Below are 16565 nucleotides of genomic sequence, written 5' to 3'. Positions count from 1 at the left end.
ACCTGCCTTCATGTGGGTCTGTGGTTCCGCTGGAGAAGATCAGATTCAGAAATAGCCTGTGACTTTGATCTAGATGATGCCAGATACATTGTCTTCCTGCTTGCAGTAGCAGTAGTAAAGGGAAACGTGTGCCCTTCTGGATGCTTACTGGACCATAGGAATTGGAGAAGCTTTAGACGGTTCACAGAGGGAGTCTGAATGCTCGTTTCTTGGTTAGAGGGAGCTCAGAGAGGTCAGCTCTACAAGGATATGAAAGACAGTGAGTGCTTTCTCCCGCCCTCCCCTGCCAGCACCGCAGAGAAATCTTTGGTCGAAGGCCTTTATACTCCGGTAGCAGATCACTAGCAATTACCCACTCTGTGAGTTGTCGACAGCAAGGTTTAAGCTCCATAACCAGCCTCCCATAGCTACTGAAGAAGTTTTCAGTCCACCTTCTTCCTCTGCCAGCCAGTGTGTGCTCGGGGGACACAAAGTAAAACTTAATGTTCCTGGCAGCGTCAGCCGTTCGGAATGTGGCCAGAAATCTAGAAGCAAGAGAGAGAGGCCTTCCAGCTCTGAGAAAGATGATTATGTGTGGAACTAAATGGAGGCAGTTTAGAAAGTGAAGTCATATGAATTAACATTATAAGAAGTGATGGCTGACAGTGGAAGGAGGAAATGGAAGAATTATGAAAAGCTGTCCAAAAAATTAAAAGCATAGGAATCTAGACGCATTTTGTTTAGGGGAAAATAGCTTCACATTTCAGAAGCCCCTTAATAGTGTCACAACACAGAATAATAACTGATGTGGGTTTTACTGATGGAACCAAATCCTTGGCAGTGATTAAATTATAATCATTATAGTCTCTTCAGAAATAAAGAAGTGTATATTTTGAGAAGATTAGCACAAGAATGGTCAAAATAATGGTTCTGAGAGGACCCTTAAGGCTTCATTCCCTGGAAGATTCACTTTACTTAGGACACTATTTCCTGAGTGTGCTAAACAGTTACTGTCAAAATCTGAATCCAATATAACAAAAAAGGCGACCCTGTCGTGAAAAATTACCCCAAACCACACAACAGCTTGTTCTCTAAAACCGGTCAGAAGTGAGTCATGGACCACTTACTGTCTGAGAGCATCCCGCCCGAGCTCCTGCTGGTGTGGGGCTGGGGGCTGGGGGGTGCTGGGGCCAAGCCCTATCCCTGGTTTGGAGTCAGCGTTTCATCGAGCCCCTTGCAGCCTTGGCAGTGGTTCCAGCTGGGGACAGTGCATGTGGCCTGGGAACCTTCACGCTGCTCTGTGGCCTGTGCTCATTGTCTGTTGCCTAGCGTCCTTGTAACGTCTTGTCCTAAAGCAGTCTTTGTCCCTCTCTGAAGATGACTCAGTTGATTGCGCCATTGAGAAAGGCAGCCCTGTTTGCCTTCATTCGTGCTCTGGAAAGAAAATGTGCGGGGATCTTTCAGAGTGTAAAATACATAGTTGAAGGTCTGAATTTTTACCCCATGTGCCCACCTTTCATTTGAAAAGAAGAGAAAAATCAAGGGGAAAAGCCTGAGAGCTGTGACATGCCTTCCTTTGGATCATTGTCGCAGCTCTGTGCCTGCCACCCGGCTCACATTTGCATCTTCTCAACAGGACATGGCCAACGCATTTGCGCAGAAGCACCTTCGGTCCATAATCCTCAATGTAAGTTCCTATACAAGCTGTATTTTGTTACTGTTATTGTTTTGTTACAGTTAACTGCAGCTGAATTATTGTTTTTGTTTTGTTTTGTTTTGTTTTGTTTTGTTTCGGCTGTGCTGGGTCTTTGCGGCGGGGGCTGTGGCGAGCGGGGGCTTCTCTCTAGTTGGGGTGTGCAGATGCGTCCTTGCAGGGGCTTCTCTAGTCTTGGCGCACAGGCTCCAGGGTGTACGGGCTTCAGTAGCTGCAGCAGGTGACCTCAGCAGTTGTGGTTCCCAGGCTCTAGGGCATAGGCCCAGTAGCTGTTCCACAGCACGTGGGATCCTCCCAGATCCGGGAGCAAACCTGTGTCTCCTGCATTGGCAGGTGGATTCCTTACCACTGAGCCACCAGGGCAGCCCCTACGATTCTTATAGTTGTACTATTATTAGTGAAATTGCTATGGAGCAAGGTGGGCACTCAGAAAGCTTACTGGTAGGTACTTAACCCTTCCTCAGTTGGAAAGCTGTGTTTTGTGATCCTTTTAAGCAGGTTTGTCGCGAGGAGCCTGGCCCACCAGGAACTGCAGAGCCTCCAGAGAGGTCTTTGGCCAGCTAATACTATTTGTTGCCCCACAATTCCAAAAAAAGTATATCCAGAAGGACTGTGTTAAAATAGACACAAAAAGAGCAATTCATTCGACTGACACCAGCTGTAACCTCGAGCTGTGTGGGGCCCTGGGAGGGGTGCCCAGCCTGTGGGCTCCAGGGGAGGACCCGGCAGTGCCGCCGTGAAGGGGGTTGTAGGAGGCTGTAGTTGAGGCTGAGGGCAAGCGGACAGACTAGTCAGAAAAGGAATACGTGCGTGGGGAAGGGGGACACCTAGGAGGAGTGAGAGTCCTGTAAAGGGTGGAGCAAGGATGTGTAATCGGCTGGTGTGTTACGCTTAGTCACTCAGTCGTGTCCGACTCTTTGCAACGCCATAGGCTGTAGCTTTCCAGGCTCCTCTGTCCGTGGGATTCTCCAGGCAAGAATACTGGAGTAGGTTGCCATGCCCTCCTCCAGGGGATCTTCCCAACCCAGGGACCGAACTTAGGTCTTGCGCATTGCAGGTGGATTATTTACCGTCTGAGCCACCAGGGAAGCCTGTGACCAGCTGGAGAGGTAGTAAAGAGGACCTTGGTGTTTTTTTTTTTTTTCGAAAAGCAATTGAGGAGCTTTAATCAGGGTCATGAAATAACCAGGCTGCCCTTCTAGAAAGATCACACTGCAGGGTCTGTGTTTCCTGAGGGGCGGTGGTGGGGAGAGAGCTGAGGTGGGAGGTGAGGGCAGAGGAAGAGTGCCAAGGAGCTCAGTTAAAAGACAGCCATTGTATCGGTTGTCAAAAACATGGTGAAACTGGGAGACTGCAGTGAAAGAAACAAAATGAGAAATCAGAGTCAAGTGTGAAAGCCTTCAGAATTCTGAACATGAACTTTGGAGTCAGTACCCCCCACCCCCACTATTAACTGGTCTTTGATCTTGAGCAATCTACTTGCCGTCTGTGGGCTTCGATTTGCTCACCTGGATGTGAGGACCGAATGAGCTGCTATACATACACAGGGCTTAGCAGGGGGCCTGGCGCTCACTGAGTACTCTGCTCACAGAGGCAGTTCCTTCACTGCGAACAAGACGCATGGGGGACACGATTCGAGACGTCCCCGTGGGTGCCTGAGAAGTGGATCGGTTGCTCTGAATGGGTAGAGCTGGACATCACCCCGCAGAACCAGCCCCCGCCTTGGGGCTGTCTCCCCGCTCAGAGCCCCCTGCCAGCGCGGCAGGACGGACAGGAGCAGACGCTGCTGCCCCCGCCTGCGGCACCGGGGCCCGTCCACATGCCCAGGCAGCTGTGTCGGGCACCATCCTCTGCCTGTGTGGGAGTGGGTGCCCTTCCCTTGAATGAATTCCGGGGCTCGTCCTTTACCTGAATGGGTTTAGAAGTTCAGCTCGTTCCTGGACAAACCTGGCAAACAAGCAAGGCTTCCGTCCACTGTAGAAGACAGTTCAGCGTCAGGACTTGGGACCCAAATGGTCCGCTCGGAAAAGGTTAATGCACGCTCACTTCAGTCTGGATTTAGCGGAGTCAAGTCAGAGAGCGGAGGCCTCGAGGTGCTTGGCAGTCGAATGGGACTCGATCACTGGAGCTGTATCTCCTCAAGCCGCTGGGGGCTGGAGTAACCACTCTCCCCCTGCTCCCACGCCTCTCAGTTTGAGGAAGGGGGATTATATTGAATGAAAACCAGGCTCTCTTCAGAGTGGCTTCATGAATTATGGAGGGAGGCGAGGAGGGAGGCACAGGGACAGACAGGTAGGGAGAAACCAGAGCGGCAGCGGGGCTCAGAGGAAGAAAGAGACTCTGGGTGACGCGGAGAGGGCCGGAGCAGCCAAGGCAGAGGAGAGGCGGGGCGGGGCGGACCATGACAGGGAAGCTCCAGAGACAGACGGACACCCAGACCCAAGGCGGAGGCGGCTAAAGAGGGCTGGGGTGGGAGATGAGCGTGAGCGTGCACGCCGCGGGCCAAGCAGGGGCAGCACAGAGTGGTGGCTCACGCCATGGGTGGCTGTGGGCACTTGGCATGTGCCCGGTGCGCCTGGGGAACTGAGCTTGTCGTTGCTGGCAGTTTCAGTTTAAATTTCAGTACCCACCTGTGACTTGTGGATCCTGTGTTGGGCCTTGCAGTCCAGGGAAAGCAAGAGCTCTGGAGTTGCAGGTGGGGAGACGACGCCTAAGACAGTGCCAGCCAGTGGGAAAACGACATGAGCCACTGGTTTCATCGTCAGTGTTCCAGTAGCAGCATCAAACAAAAAAGGGAGGAAAATTAATTTTTTTGGATAGCATAGTACATAGGGAAAATTAATTTTGATAGCATACTACATTTAACCCAGTATGTCTGAAAGCCTATGATACCACCATGTAATCAATAGAAAAATGATTAAGGAGATATTTTACTTTTTTTTTTCATGCCAAGACTCTGATATCCAGGGTGCAGTTTAAATTCATAGCACATCTCGGTTTAGACCAGCCACATTTCCAGTGTGCCGCAGACACGGGTGGCCAGTGGCTACCAGATTGGGCTGCACAGATCTGAAGAGAGTGTGCAAGCTCTGGAGAAGGACTGATCTGGAGTAAAAGAGCTCTAGATACAGCAGAACTTTCTGCGAATGGACATGTTCCACACCAGCTCTCTTGCTGGACGGTAGTCACCAGCCGCAGGTGCCTCCTGAGCTGAAAGTGAGGCTAGTGCCTCAGCTTAAAATGAGGCCTCCTAACTTGAACTAATTTTAACTGCCTGAAAGGCACGTGGCCGCATACGGCTAGGGCCTCGCATACGGGACAGCACAGCTCTTGAGACAAGCTAGACGGAGGAAGAGAACGCGAAAGGCACAGGTGGCGGTACGTGTGGGGACAGGGCAAGAGTTTCATTTGATGAGAAGAGACCAAGAGCGACGGGGCCTCAGGATGGTGGGTGAGACAGAGGGAGCGAGGCGTGCAGGGAGCAGGCAGGAAAGGGCAGGAGGCCACGGCGGGCGGGAGACGGGTGGACCAGCGTGGTCAGCTCAGAGGACAGCGGGGCGATGTAGGGCAGGGCAGAGATGCAGCATGGGCGGCGGAGGAGGCGGTGAGCTCGGGGCAGCGGGGATAGTCATCAGAGAAGAGGGACTGGGGTGGGAACACAGAGAGGGGGCTGTAGAGTGAGCAGGGGGAAGGGGAGAGAGAAGGGCTGAGTGGGAGCCCTTCAGGGAGCATTAGATGCCCCCCCGCCTTGGTGTACGTGTCTCGAGACGACTGAAAGAAAATGCTCTTTTTGAAACCTGTCTCCTCAATGAGGCCATCCTGAACACTTTCCTAAGACAAAAGCGTACTGTCCAGTTCTGCTAGTGACTCTTGACATACGCTCTCTGTTGTTGGGATCAATTGGAATGAGGCCCAGCCACCCACCTCCCACATCATAACCTTACCCTTCGTCCCACTTCCCTGCCCAGGACCGGGCAGGAAAAAAGATGGTGCCCTCGGGGCTTGCAGTGCATCAGCCCTGCCTGAGTCAGGCCCGTTCATGCTCCCTCCCCTTGTGGAGCGTGCGGGCGCTGTGTGGGGAGGAAACCGTCCCCTGCCCAGTGGTCTGTCTTGTGCACCAGCATGGATGCGACCCTCCAGCAGAAGCCACTTCAACCCTCTTCCCTTGCTCTTTCCAGCATGTGATCCGAGGGAACCGCCCCATCAAAACCGAGATGGCCCATCAGCTGTATGTCTTGCAAGTCCTGACCTTTAACCTTCTGGAAGAGAGAATGATGACCAAGATGGACCCCAACGACCAGGTAGGCTCTCGGTGGGACCGGGCTCTCCCGGCTGGCGGCGTGTGCCCACGTTGTGCCCTGTCTCTGGAGCACCTGCTGGGTGCCAGGAGCCGTGCTTCGTTGTGTCTGCAGAAATGGTTTTGTCAGCTCTGTGCCTCACCGCGATCCCTTCCTGCTGGTGGTTCTGGGCCAAGCCCATCTGTGTCCTGTGTAATGCCTCCTCAGGGATTGATCAGGGCCAGGGTTCTGCCCGGAAAAGCTTGACCCACTCTTTTCTTTTCCTTGCTTCCTTTGATCAGCTGACTCATCTGCTGACAGTCTGTTTCACCTCCCAGGCTCAAAGAGACATTATATTTGAACTGAGGAGGATTGCATTTGATGCAGAATCTGACCCCAGCAACGCCCCCGGGAGTGGGACTGAGAAGCGCAAAGCCATGTACACCAAGGACTACAAAATGCTGGGGTTCACTGTAAGTTTCCCAGACACTAACACTGTAGACCTTCTCCCCTGACGGAGTGAGAGGGCCCCCTCAGACAGAACCCTGACAGCCCCGCCTTGTAACATCTCGTATCGTCATGGGAGCCCCGGAACCAGAGACACTGAGAAGCTGGAGGGCCCTCGACACTTGGTCCACTTTGGCCGTGGCAGGTTCACAAGTTCATGTGCAATATTTGGCCCCTTGAAACAAACCCATCTGTAGGAGGGCCCAGGAAGTGGGCCAGATGAGTGGCGAGGGGACCGCTCATCAAAGCAGCTGGTTCCATGAAAAGCTGGAGTGTGTGTTGTAATAGGAGACAGCTTGAGAATGGAGTTAATTAAATACTTACTGGGCATCTACTCAGCAACCAGCAGTATTCTAGGCCCTGGGGATGCCAAACAAGTCAGCCACAGTCCAGTGGGCAGGAGCCCAAGCCCTCATAGAGGTGGCACGTGACCAGAGCTTCGGCAGGGGCAGGTGTGGTGTGCCGGCAGCACGAGGTGGAGGGGCCATCAGACGCCCCCTCAAGCGAGCCCCCACACAGGGAGACCGTCGGGTCTCAAGTCTGGTGTCTCTTTCCCCAGAACCACATCAACCCCGCGATGGACTTCACCCAGACTCCGCCCGGGATGCTAGCCTTGGACAACATGCTGTACTTGGCGAAAGTCCACCAGGACACCTACATCCGGGTAAAGGCTGGGGCCAGCTGCCCCCCGCAGACGCCCCGTCGCCTGCCTCCCCTCTCCCTCCCTCATCCCTCTCCTCCCCCGCAGATCGTCCTGGAGAACAGTAGCCGAGAAGACAAGCATGAGTGCCCCTTTGGCCGCAGCGCAATCGAGCTCACCAAGATGCTGTGTGAGATCCTGCAGGTCGGGGAACTGCGTAAGTGCGCGGCTCCCCTGCGTGCCCATTCCCTGTGCTCAGGAGCCCGGTGAGACCCGAGGGGGCAGCGTTAGGCGTCCATGAGACTGGACAGCCTTCTTGGGCTCTTTTTTTTTTTTTTTTTTTTTTATCACTGAGTGGGCTGTAATCCGTCTACCCTTGTTTACGGGAGTCGTGGCCGTGGCTTGTTTGAGCTGGTGATTTGAGCATGTTCGGCAGCTCTGCCACCACCCACTTACCTTCCCAGTCCTCAGTCTACTTCTGTTTCTCCGGACTGCAAAGGAACCCAGGTTTCCAGACATGGGCTCCCAGTGTCATCCTTTGCCTGCTTCTCCTTGCACAGCGAACGAGGGACGCAACGACTACCACCCGATGTTCTTCACCCACGACCGCGCGTTTGAGGAGCTCTTTGGCATCTGCATCCAGCTGCTGAACAAGACCTGGAAGGAGATGAGGGCAACAGCCGAGGACTTCAACAAGGTCAGGGCCACAGAGCTCCGAGGCCCGGGCAAGGCCACGCCAGGGCAGCCTGGGGGCAGCTGGCCCGAGCCTGGCGACCCCTGAGCTGGAAGATGCTGTGGTTGGCAGCGCTGAGGCATAGGACAGAGGTGTTGAGAGCATCAGCCGCCCCAGAACCCTGAGCAGGTGTCTCCCTGCTGGACCCCCGTTTTGCCTGGTGGACCAGTACCAGCCCCTCCCGCCTTCCTTGGGGACGGGAGGAAAGCGTGGCAGTGATGGCGTGGGCTACTGAGCACTCAAACCGTGCAGGCACCGAGGCACTTGCATGAGCTACAGCTGTTAGAGGCCTGAGTGGACCCGCAAGGATTCATGCTGGGGTACTTGGCAGTAGTAGCTACTCCTCGACGCTTTCTGAGCACCTACCTCTCTGACAGCACTGCTAGGTCCTCAAAAGCTGATAATCTAGGAGTTGGGTCTTTTGAAGCTGCTCATCTCATTGTAAAAACTTGATAAAATATAAAGAAGGGGAATGTCTGTAATTCCCCTACCCAGCGACCACGACCCTGTTTATGTTTCCCTCTAGTATTTTTTTTTCTGTGTATTTTTCCTTCATTGGTGGGGAGCTGATAGGTACAGATGGTGTCCTGCTTTTTACTTTAGCTGTCATTCTGAGGGAACTAACAGGTATTTTGCACACATACCAGTGGGCCGGGCGTGGTACATCCAGAGACTGGGGGTCTCCCATTCCTCGTGGCAGCCTCCATCGAAGATGTGTCTTCCTTTTTCTCGCTTTAAAGACGAGTAAGTGGGGCCTGAGGGTGTTGAGTGAGTTGCTCGAGGAACAGACTCAGGTTCAGAGTCAAGCCCTGAACTCCTGTCTGGCCCAGCCACCTCCTCTCTTTCTCCCCTACCATTGACCTGTTGAGAGGTAGGAGAAATGAAGCGTTTGTCAGCGTCGCGGTCCTCCGTAACCGTCTAAGGCAGTGTGCCTCGAGAGCCAGTGCTCTTCCTTACCCAGCGATGCCCGTGGTGCCTGCTCTGCCCAGGACCCAGAGGGCAGAGCCTGGTGCCCGTTTCCCGGGGCCGCGCTGAGGCCGCGCTGCCTCCTCTCTCAGGTCATGCAGGTGGTCCGAGAGCAGATCACTCGAGCTTTGCCCTCCAAACCCAACTCTCTGGACCAGTTCAAGAGCAAACTGCGGAGCCTGAGCTATTCCGAGATCCTGCGGCTGCGCCAGTCAGAGAGGATGAGTCAGGATGACTTCCAGTCCCCGCCAATCGTGTAAGTGCCCGGACGGGAGGGCCAGCGCCACCTCCCTTCCGAAGCACCCCCTGTCCCAGTGACCTCCCCTTACTCCCATGCTCATCCACCCCAGGGAGCTGAGGGAGAAGATCCAGCCCGAGATCCTGGAGCTGATCAAACAGCAGCGGCTGAACCGGCTCTGTGAGGGGAGCAGCTTCCGGAAGATTGGGAACCGCCGGAGGCAAGGTGACCTGAGGGCGTGGTCCCTGGGCTGTGGTCTCCGGGCTGTTTGTCCCTCCCGCCCCGGAGCTGCTGAGCTGCAGCGTCCCTGGGGGAGCGGGCAGGGAGCGAGTCTTCTCTTGGCCCCATGTGTGCCCGGGCCTTTCCTAGAACTGTCCTCGTTCACCTGCCTGGCTTCCCCTGTGTTTCAGAGCGTTTCTGGTACTGCCGCTTGGCCCTGAACCACAAAGTCCTGCACTACGGGGACTTGGATGACAACCCTCAAGGGGAGGTGACGTTTGAATCCCTGCAGGAGAAGAGTAAGTTCAGGTCCCTGTTGGGCTTTCGTGTAGCTGGACTCCCTGTCAGCAGACCTGAGTTCTGGTCCTGGCTGCTCCAAACCAGTTACCTGGCCTGAGGCCAGTTATTTCATCTGAACCTGTTTCCCTGGTGATCGGTGGTCATGTCTACCTGGCCGACGTCAAGGAGCTGTTTGGAGATTCAGTAAGATCACAGATAGGAATGGGTTTTGCAGATTGGAAAGGGTGATGCAATACTGCGTTGAAAGGCAGTGGTTAAGAGCAGAAGCTCTGAAGCCTGACTGCCTGGACTCAGATCCTGGCTTTGCTGTTAATTCTAATTAATTTCAAGTTACTTCTGTTCTCTGCCTTAAAGATTCTTCTATAAAATGGGACTAATAGCCACATTGCCCCCTTCAGAGGACTGAATGAGTCCTATCTGTAAAGCACTTAGAACAGTGGCTGGCAGGGAGGAAGAGTCATTATTAGCTGCTGGTTGCTATGGCCAGCATTGTCATCTTACTATCGTGAAGTAGAAGCGAGGTGTCTGAGGCCCCATGCCTTAAGGAGACCATGCAGAGGTCCTGCACTGACCCCAGTTAGGTTTGACACAGTCCAGCAGGCCAGGGTCCCAGCCAAGTGGCCACAGAGGAGGGGATGATGTAGGCCGCCCTCCCTGAGCTCCTACAGTCCTGTGGGGCGGGGGGCTAGGGCGTCCCTTTCAGCACTAGGTTGGCTGCAAGGCCCAACCTACAGCATAAACCTTCCAGAAACTAATTCTCTTCATTTTTCAGTTCCTGTTGCAGACATTAAGGCCATTGTCACTGGGAAGGATTGTCCCCACATGAAAGAGAAAAGTGCTCTAAAACAGAACAAGGTGAGTGGAGAGGCGGCCCTGAGTTTGAGCTGCTGTCCCAGTGATCCTGGGTAGTCGGTGGTGGCTGCTTTCTGGGTGCATGGCCTCCCATTCTCTCTCTTTAAACTGACCCTGAATGTTTCATTAAGAACAATCTGAACAGACACCAAAGTAGATAGAACCCTCTAGGCCTTGCCCAGCCTCACCCACCATGGCAGTGTCCACATTTGCTTGCCCCTCTTCGCTTACTGCTTTGAAGAAAATCTCGAGTGTTATTTCATCTTACCTGTAAACATTTAGATTGTATCTCTGAATTATAAGGACTCTGTTTAACATAATCACAATACCGTTTTCACATCTAAAAGGAAGTAAAAAGTTGTTATCTAGAATCAAATGTTCCACTGATACTTGATTTTTCCACTAACTGTCTTAAAAACATCCCAGTTTCTCTACATAAAAATGCATAAATGTTTATAAGCATTTGCACGCACATACACACACACTCAAACCCAGTTTGTCTGCCAAATCAGGATCCAAATAGGGTCTCCACATTGTGATGGGGCTTCCCTGGTGGCTCAGCAGTAAACAATCTTCCTGCAGTGCAGGAGATGCAGAAGATGCGGGTTTGATCCCTGGATCTGGAAGATCCTCTGGAGGAGCAAATGGCAACAAAGTCCAATATTCTTGCCTGGAAAATCCCATGGACAGAGGAGCCTGGTGGGCTACCATCCATGGGGTCGCAAAGAATAAGCCACGACCGAGTGTGCAAGAGACAGAGACGCACATTGTGATTCGTCTTTTAAGGGTTTTCTTTTTTAATTCTTTAAAAAATGTTTTTAATTTAAAGAATTTTATTTGTTCATTATTTATTTGTGGGATCTTAGTTCCCTGACCAGGGATTGAACCCAGGCCCTCAGCAGTGAAAACACAAGGGTCCTGACCACTGGACTGCCTGCCGGAGAATCCTCTCTTTTAATTTCTTAATTCATAAGTTCCCCCTCCATCTTTTCCTCCCCCTCTCTTTGCAGTTCATTAGTTGAGGAAACCAGGTTGCTTGTTTGGTAGTTTTCCAGAGTCTAAAATCTGCTGATTGTCTCCCCATGGTGTAGTTGAGTCCGCTTCTCTGTCCCAGATCTGTAATTGGTAGCGAGACCTTGAGGCCCGATCCAGCCCAGGCCTGACCTTTTCTATTGTGGCCAGGCTGCTTCCTAAATGGTATTATATTCTATCAAGAGGCACATAATGTCTGCTTGTCTCTCTCTGATGTTAGCAGACTCTGGACGCTCAGTGCCTTGTTTCATTAGTAAATTAAGGTTTGCAAACTGGTGATATTCCAGTGTAGTCATCCCTTTTCATGTATTAACTGAACTACTTCTCTAAAGAGAAACTTGCCGTCATTGACTGTGGTTTCCCAGTGGTATGGTTTATATAAGAAGGGAGGATGAACGCTTACTTTTAAAACAAGGAGTTAGGTCTCTGGTATCGTCCAACAGTGACCTATTTTGTGCATGCGTTTTGTTTTTTAGTATTATAAACTCATGGATTTTAGCCTGTTATATTTCTTTCATTACAGTTGTGTTGTTGATGCTCAAGTTATCCCATCTGTGGCCACAATTTCTTTTTGTTGTGGTGGGTTTTTTTAAACTGTTAAGACTTTCAGTTTAATTATATATATATATATATATATTTGAGATAATACACAGTTGTGGACTCTGACATTCAAAGGTTCAGAGTATTGAGAGATAAGTTCTCTATAACCTTAAAAGTATCATCATATCCCAGGCATGACTTGAGTGGGGAGTGGGCAAGTGAACGTTGATGACCGCTGGCCTCATCTCCAGCCCCAGTTGTGCATGAGCCCTAAGACCTTGATATCATCACATCTGAATCGGCACATTTGGTGATGGTGCCAAGTCGCTGGGACTCTGGCCAAGACTTCGGTGTGTAGAGCTCAGGCCATTCCATTGCTCCAGATAACTGGAACCCTTTCTCCTTTAGGAGGTGCTGGAGTTGGCTTTCTCCATCCTGTACGACCCCGATGAGACCTTAAACTTCATTGCACCTAATAAGTACGAGGTGAGCGGTGTGGCCCTGCCTTGTACAGCCGAGCCTTCTCTGTGACTCTGCAGCTGGAGGGGAGGAGTGGGCAGAACAGGCACGTCTTTCTAAAGGCATGCCAAAGATCTGCCATGCCAGGGGTCCTTCCAGCAGCAGTAGGTTGTTTTAGAAGGACAAGGTCCACTAGGGGTAACTTATGTGCCTGGAACTAGAAAAAGTCTGCTCTTTGCAGTTTCTGCCTGGCCAGCCACCCATCCAAGAGAACCTGAAGGATCTTCCGTCCTTGGGTTTCTGGGGCACATGTTGTAGTGGATCTGACCTGGGCTTTGAAGCCAGGTGGATCTGGCACTCCTGACACGGGGCCTGCGGTTTCATCTGTAGCAGCAGAAGATGCTAGCTATTAAAGAGAAACTGATTAAGAGCATACATGTCTGGTGCGCTCTGGGAGCCATTGGAGGGAACTGGAGGTGGGGCTCCTGAAGAGGAGACCCTAAGGCAGGGGGCGTGAGCTGCCAGTGGAGTTTATTGGGAAGAAATGAATTTACAGGTGGGAGACAGGTGAGCATGAAAAAGGTGGAACAAGAGGAGTCAGGGAGGAATGGATTGAGAATTCTCTGTTGTTCCCTCTTATCCTGAAACCCTCATGTTCAGCTTTTCTAGTACTAATTTTTTTAACATTTATTGACTTTTTTTTAAATTGACTTTTCTTGAAACAAAGTTGATTTTTACCGGGATTCCTTTCCTGCCTTTTTCACTGAATATGTTTTTCCTCCCCACCATTACAGATTTGGGGGCAGTCTCAGGTAGTTGATGTCCCTGTTCTTAGATCCCGTTTTGCTATTTTCCTTAATAGTATTTTTTTTGAATCACACTTCAAATCAACTTTGTTTCAAGAAAAGTCAATTAAAAAAAAAGTCAATAAATGTTAAAAAATAAGTACTAAAAAAGCTGAACATGAGGGTTTCAGAATAAGAGGGAACAACAGAGAATTCTCAATCCATTCCTCCCTAACTCCTCTTGTTCCACCTTTTTCATGCTCACCTGTCTCCCACCTGTAAATTATAAAAATCAAAAGGTCTTTGGGCAGATGACTGATCACCTCCCAGCTTACCTTTGCGGTTATCTCGGATCAGTGCTGCCTGTCCTGCAGGGGGCCCAAAGAGACTCTGTGAGCCCTCTCAGCAAAGGGACCTCAGCAGGCCCTCCTGCTGACCAGGGGCTCCCGGGTGACATTTGCAACTTGCTTCCCACAGTACTGCATCTGGATCGATGGCCTCAGCGCCCTCCTGGGGAAGGACATGTCCAGCGAGCTGACCAAGAGTGACCTAGACACCCTGCTGAGCATGGAGATGAAGCTGCGGCTGCTGGACCTGGAGAACATCCAGATCCCCGAGGCCCCGCCACCGGTACCCAAGGAGCCCAGCAGCTACGACTTCGTCTACCACTACGGCTGAGCCTGGAGCTGGAGCGGACTGTACCCCACAAGGGACTTGGGGCCCAGGAGGAGCGCTCACAGTCTGGTGCCTTGTCTTTGCTTGTACAGAATCCATAGTGACCGTGGGGGCCAGTCAGTGCCAGTCACACCTCAGACTTACCTCGGACCACCCCGAGCTTCCTCTCGGTCCCCATCCACTCCAAGTCGTGAAGGCAGGGTGCTCTGCCCTCGCCATTACCATGGAGCCTGGGGACGGGCCATGAGGGATGAACAGCAGACACCCTTGCCTTCCAGGCCAAGAAACTGCTCCTGGAGCCGGAGTCAACCACAGCCACTCACTTTTTCTCCCTGAGCCTGCTCACCGGTCGCCTGGATCCCCCAAGGGGCAACAGCTGGCCCAGGAAAGGCTGCCTGTAGAGGACAGACGTGCTGGGTGTGTTGAGAGCCTCAAGTGACCCGGGCCTGTGTCTCAGATCCAAGTGGAAGCCTCGGCCTTTGCTCAGTAGATGCCTTGCCCTTGCTTTTGCCGTCTTCGTGAGGGCTCACCCGGCCTTGCCCGGGGCCGATGTGCTGCTGCTGCTGCTGCTCTGACCCCTCTGGTCTCCAGAGCCACTAGGTCCTCTTGCCCACCCATTTGCCTGGGCAGAGGGTCATGTCTCCCTGCAAGCTCGCAGTCTCTCATCCTGGCAAGTCAGAGACACACAGGCCGAGTCCCACCCTCTGCTGAGAGGAGGCCTGGGCCTAGACTGTGGTGCGGTCACTAGAGTCCACTCCTCTCCCCTCCACATTTATATCATGTCCTTGCTTGGGGAGAAAACTCCCACCTAACCTGAACAGCCGCCCTTCCAGTTTGTGCTTCTTTGGCCTTCCGGACCTCGGGAGGTTTGCCTTCCCTGCCCCCTCTCCCCCAGCGCTGTGGTCTCTGCCATTGGCCACGATTTCAGGGAGCTGGCCGGGGCCCGCGGAGGCCCCTGCTGTGCCCATGAGGCTTCCCTGGTGCTGCAGCACTCGTAAACCACACGCACGGGCACCGTGGCATCCGGTATTGGTAGCCTAGCATGGTGGGGACTGCCCAATGAAGAGTGTACTGTATATTTTCTTTACTATAGGCCATACTTCTACAGACATGTATATATATTTATATAAGATCTACCTATCCTAGGGTGGAATGTTGGAGAGAAAATAAAATGGGAGGCCAAAAAAACAGACAACACAAACCAAAAGTCAGCACTTGCAGTTGCAAGCCAAGATTGTAACCTGAGAGCGGCCAGGCGCTTCCTGTCAGTGACCATGTTTTCAATAAATACTCTTTCATGTACACACTGGTTCCCATTAACAGCTGTTTCTCTGTACTTGCTCCCTGCCCCGGGGAGCTTTCACCTTGACAAGCCTTCATTTCATTGTGTCTGGGAGACGCTGGAGAGCTCCAGCTGGAGCCCTCAGCCACCTTCCCAGAGCCGCTGCCTCCTCTTCAGCCACTCTGCCCCACCACATGCAGGACTGCACACACACACACAGACACACACACACACACCTGCCTGCTGGCTAAGGATGCTCACAGACTCTCACCAGGAAAAAGTGCTTTCTGCTCAGGCCTGCCAGGTACAGCAGGAAAGGCATCCTGTGTACCCCCTGAGGACATGACCTCCCTCTTCTCCCTGCCAGGGAGGGACACAGCCAAGAAACAGCTCGAGCACTTGTGCCTTACAAGGAAGACATGTTCTTCACCCTGAGCGTTGCCGGTGCTCAGTGCCCAGCCTGCCAGCTGGTGTTCCACACTGTCCTCCAAACCTCAGCCTTGGTAGCCTGGAGGCTTGAATGAGGGCCATGATGAAACAGATACTTCATCTTGCTTCTGTGGAAGAAGTGGGTGAGGACAAGTGCTTTCAAAAGGCACAGAAAGTGTATGCAGCCTTGACTGAATAAAGCCAAGAGCCTCGGTGCCATTGTAGGTGTTGGTATAAGTGCTAAATGAACGAATGCCTGGTGATGCCAGCTGGCGGGGGCAGGGCAGCAGTGGTTTGCATAAAGAACTGCTTACACTCTGGTCTTGAGCCTTCTGTTCAGAGAGGTCAAGGAGCCCAGCTGGATCACTTGTAAGGACTCTTGTTTGCAGCCAGCCTGTGAGCCATCCAGGAGTGGCTGGAGAGGGAGAGCAAAAAGTTCCTAACTGAACCCCACTGTGTAGCCTACCTGGTTCTGGCCTCCAAATGGTCCTCTCTCTCAGCGTGGTCTTAACGCTTTTCCTGAATCCTGAAGAGCGGGTAAGATCTCAGCTCCTCAGTTGGCGTTTTGGGGCCTACTGCAATCTGCCTTTTGCCTACTTTTCTAACGCATAGTTTTTGTCAACTTCTTGTAAACAAGTGGGTTCCAAGCCAGACTCCAGCTTTCTCCTCGCCTTCTTATTTCTCCTGCCTGGGATGTTCTTGCTTATTCAACTTCCTGAAGTTGAGACCATGCTCATAAAATTTTCAGGCACTCAAAATGTTTCACCAATGTTTACTATTTATTCCCTCCCAAGGTGGGAATAGCAGACCACCAGACCTGCCTCTTGAGAAACCTGTATGCAGGTCAGCAAGCAACAGTTAGAACTGGACATGGAACAACAGACTGGTTTCAAATAGGAAAAGGAGTACGTCAAGGCTGTATATTGTCACCCTGCTTA

At 52.2% G+C, this 16565-nt stretch overlaps 1 protein-coding gene across 2 annotated transcripts in view; it reads left to right on the top strand.

The window, feature by feature from the left end:
- The window catches only part of ELMO2 (engulfment and cell motility 2), a 38707-nt gene extending 23482 nt beyond the window's left edge, over positions 1–15225 (top strand). Inside the window, exons 10-21 of one of the 2 annotated variants that reach the window (XM_018057962.1) lie at positions 1616–1666; positions 5872–5994; positions 6309–6443; positions 7037–7141; positions 7226–7334; positions 7678–7814; positions 8909–9072; positions 9167–9279; positions 9465–9572; positions 10346–10428; positions 12406–12483; positions 13719–15225. In XM_018057962.1, the coding sequence (XP_017913451.1) occupies positions 1616–1666; positions 5872–5994; positions 6309–6443; positions 7037–7141; positions 7226–7334; positions 7678–7814; positions 8909–9072; positions 9167–9279; positions 9465–9572; positions 10346–10428; positions 12406–12483; positions 13719–13919 (1407 nt within the window). In that variant the 3' untranslated portion in view covers positions 13920–15225. The remainder of the gene's footprint in view (positions 1–1615; positions 1667–5871; positions 5995–6308; positions 6444–7036; positions 7142–7225; positions 7335–7677; positions 7815–8908; positions 9073–9166; positions 9280–9464; positions 9573–10345; positions 10429–12405; positions 12484–13718) is intronic. The other variant, XM_005688626.3, reaches the window with a different exon arrangement.

The sequence above is a fragment of the Capra hircus genome, chromosome 13, assembly GCF_001704415.2.
Source record: "Capra hircus breed San Clemente chromosome 13, ASM170441v1, whole genome shotgun sequence".
Taxonomy (NCBI): Eukaryota; Metazoa; Chordata; class Mammalia; order Artiodactyla; family Bovidae; genus Capra; species Capra hircus.
The sequence above is the reverse complement of the archived record's forward strand: the minus strand, read 5'-3'. Positions and strand labels throughout refer to the sequence as shown.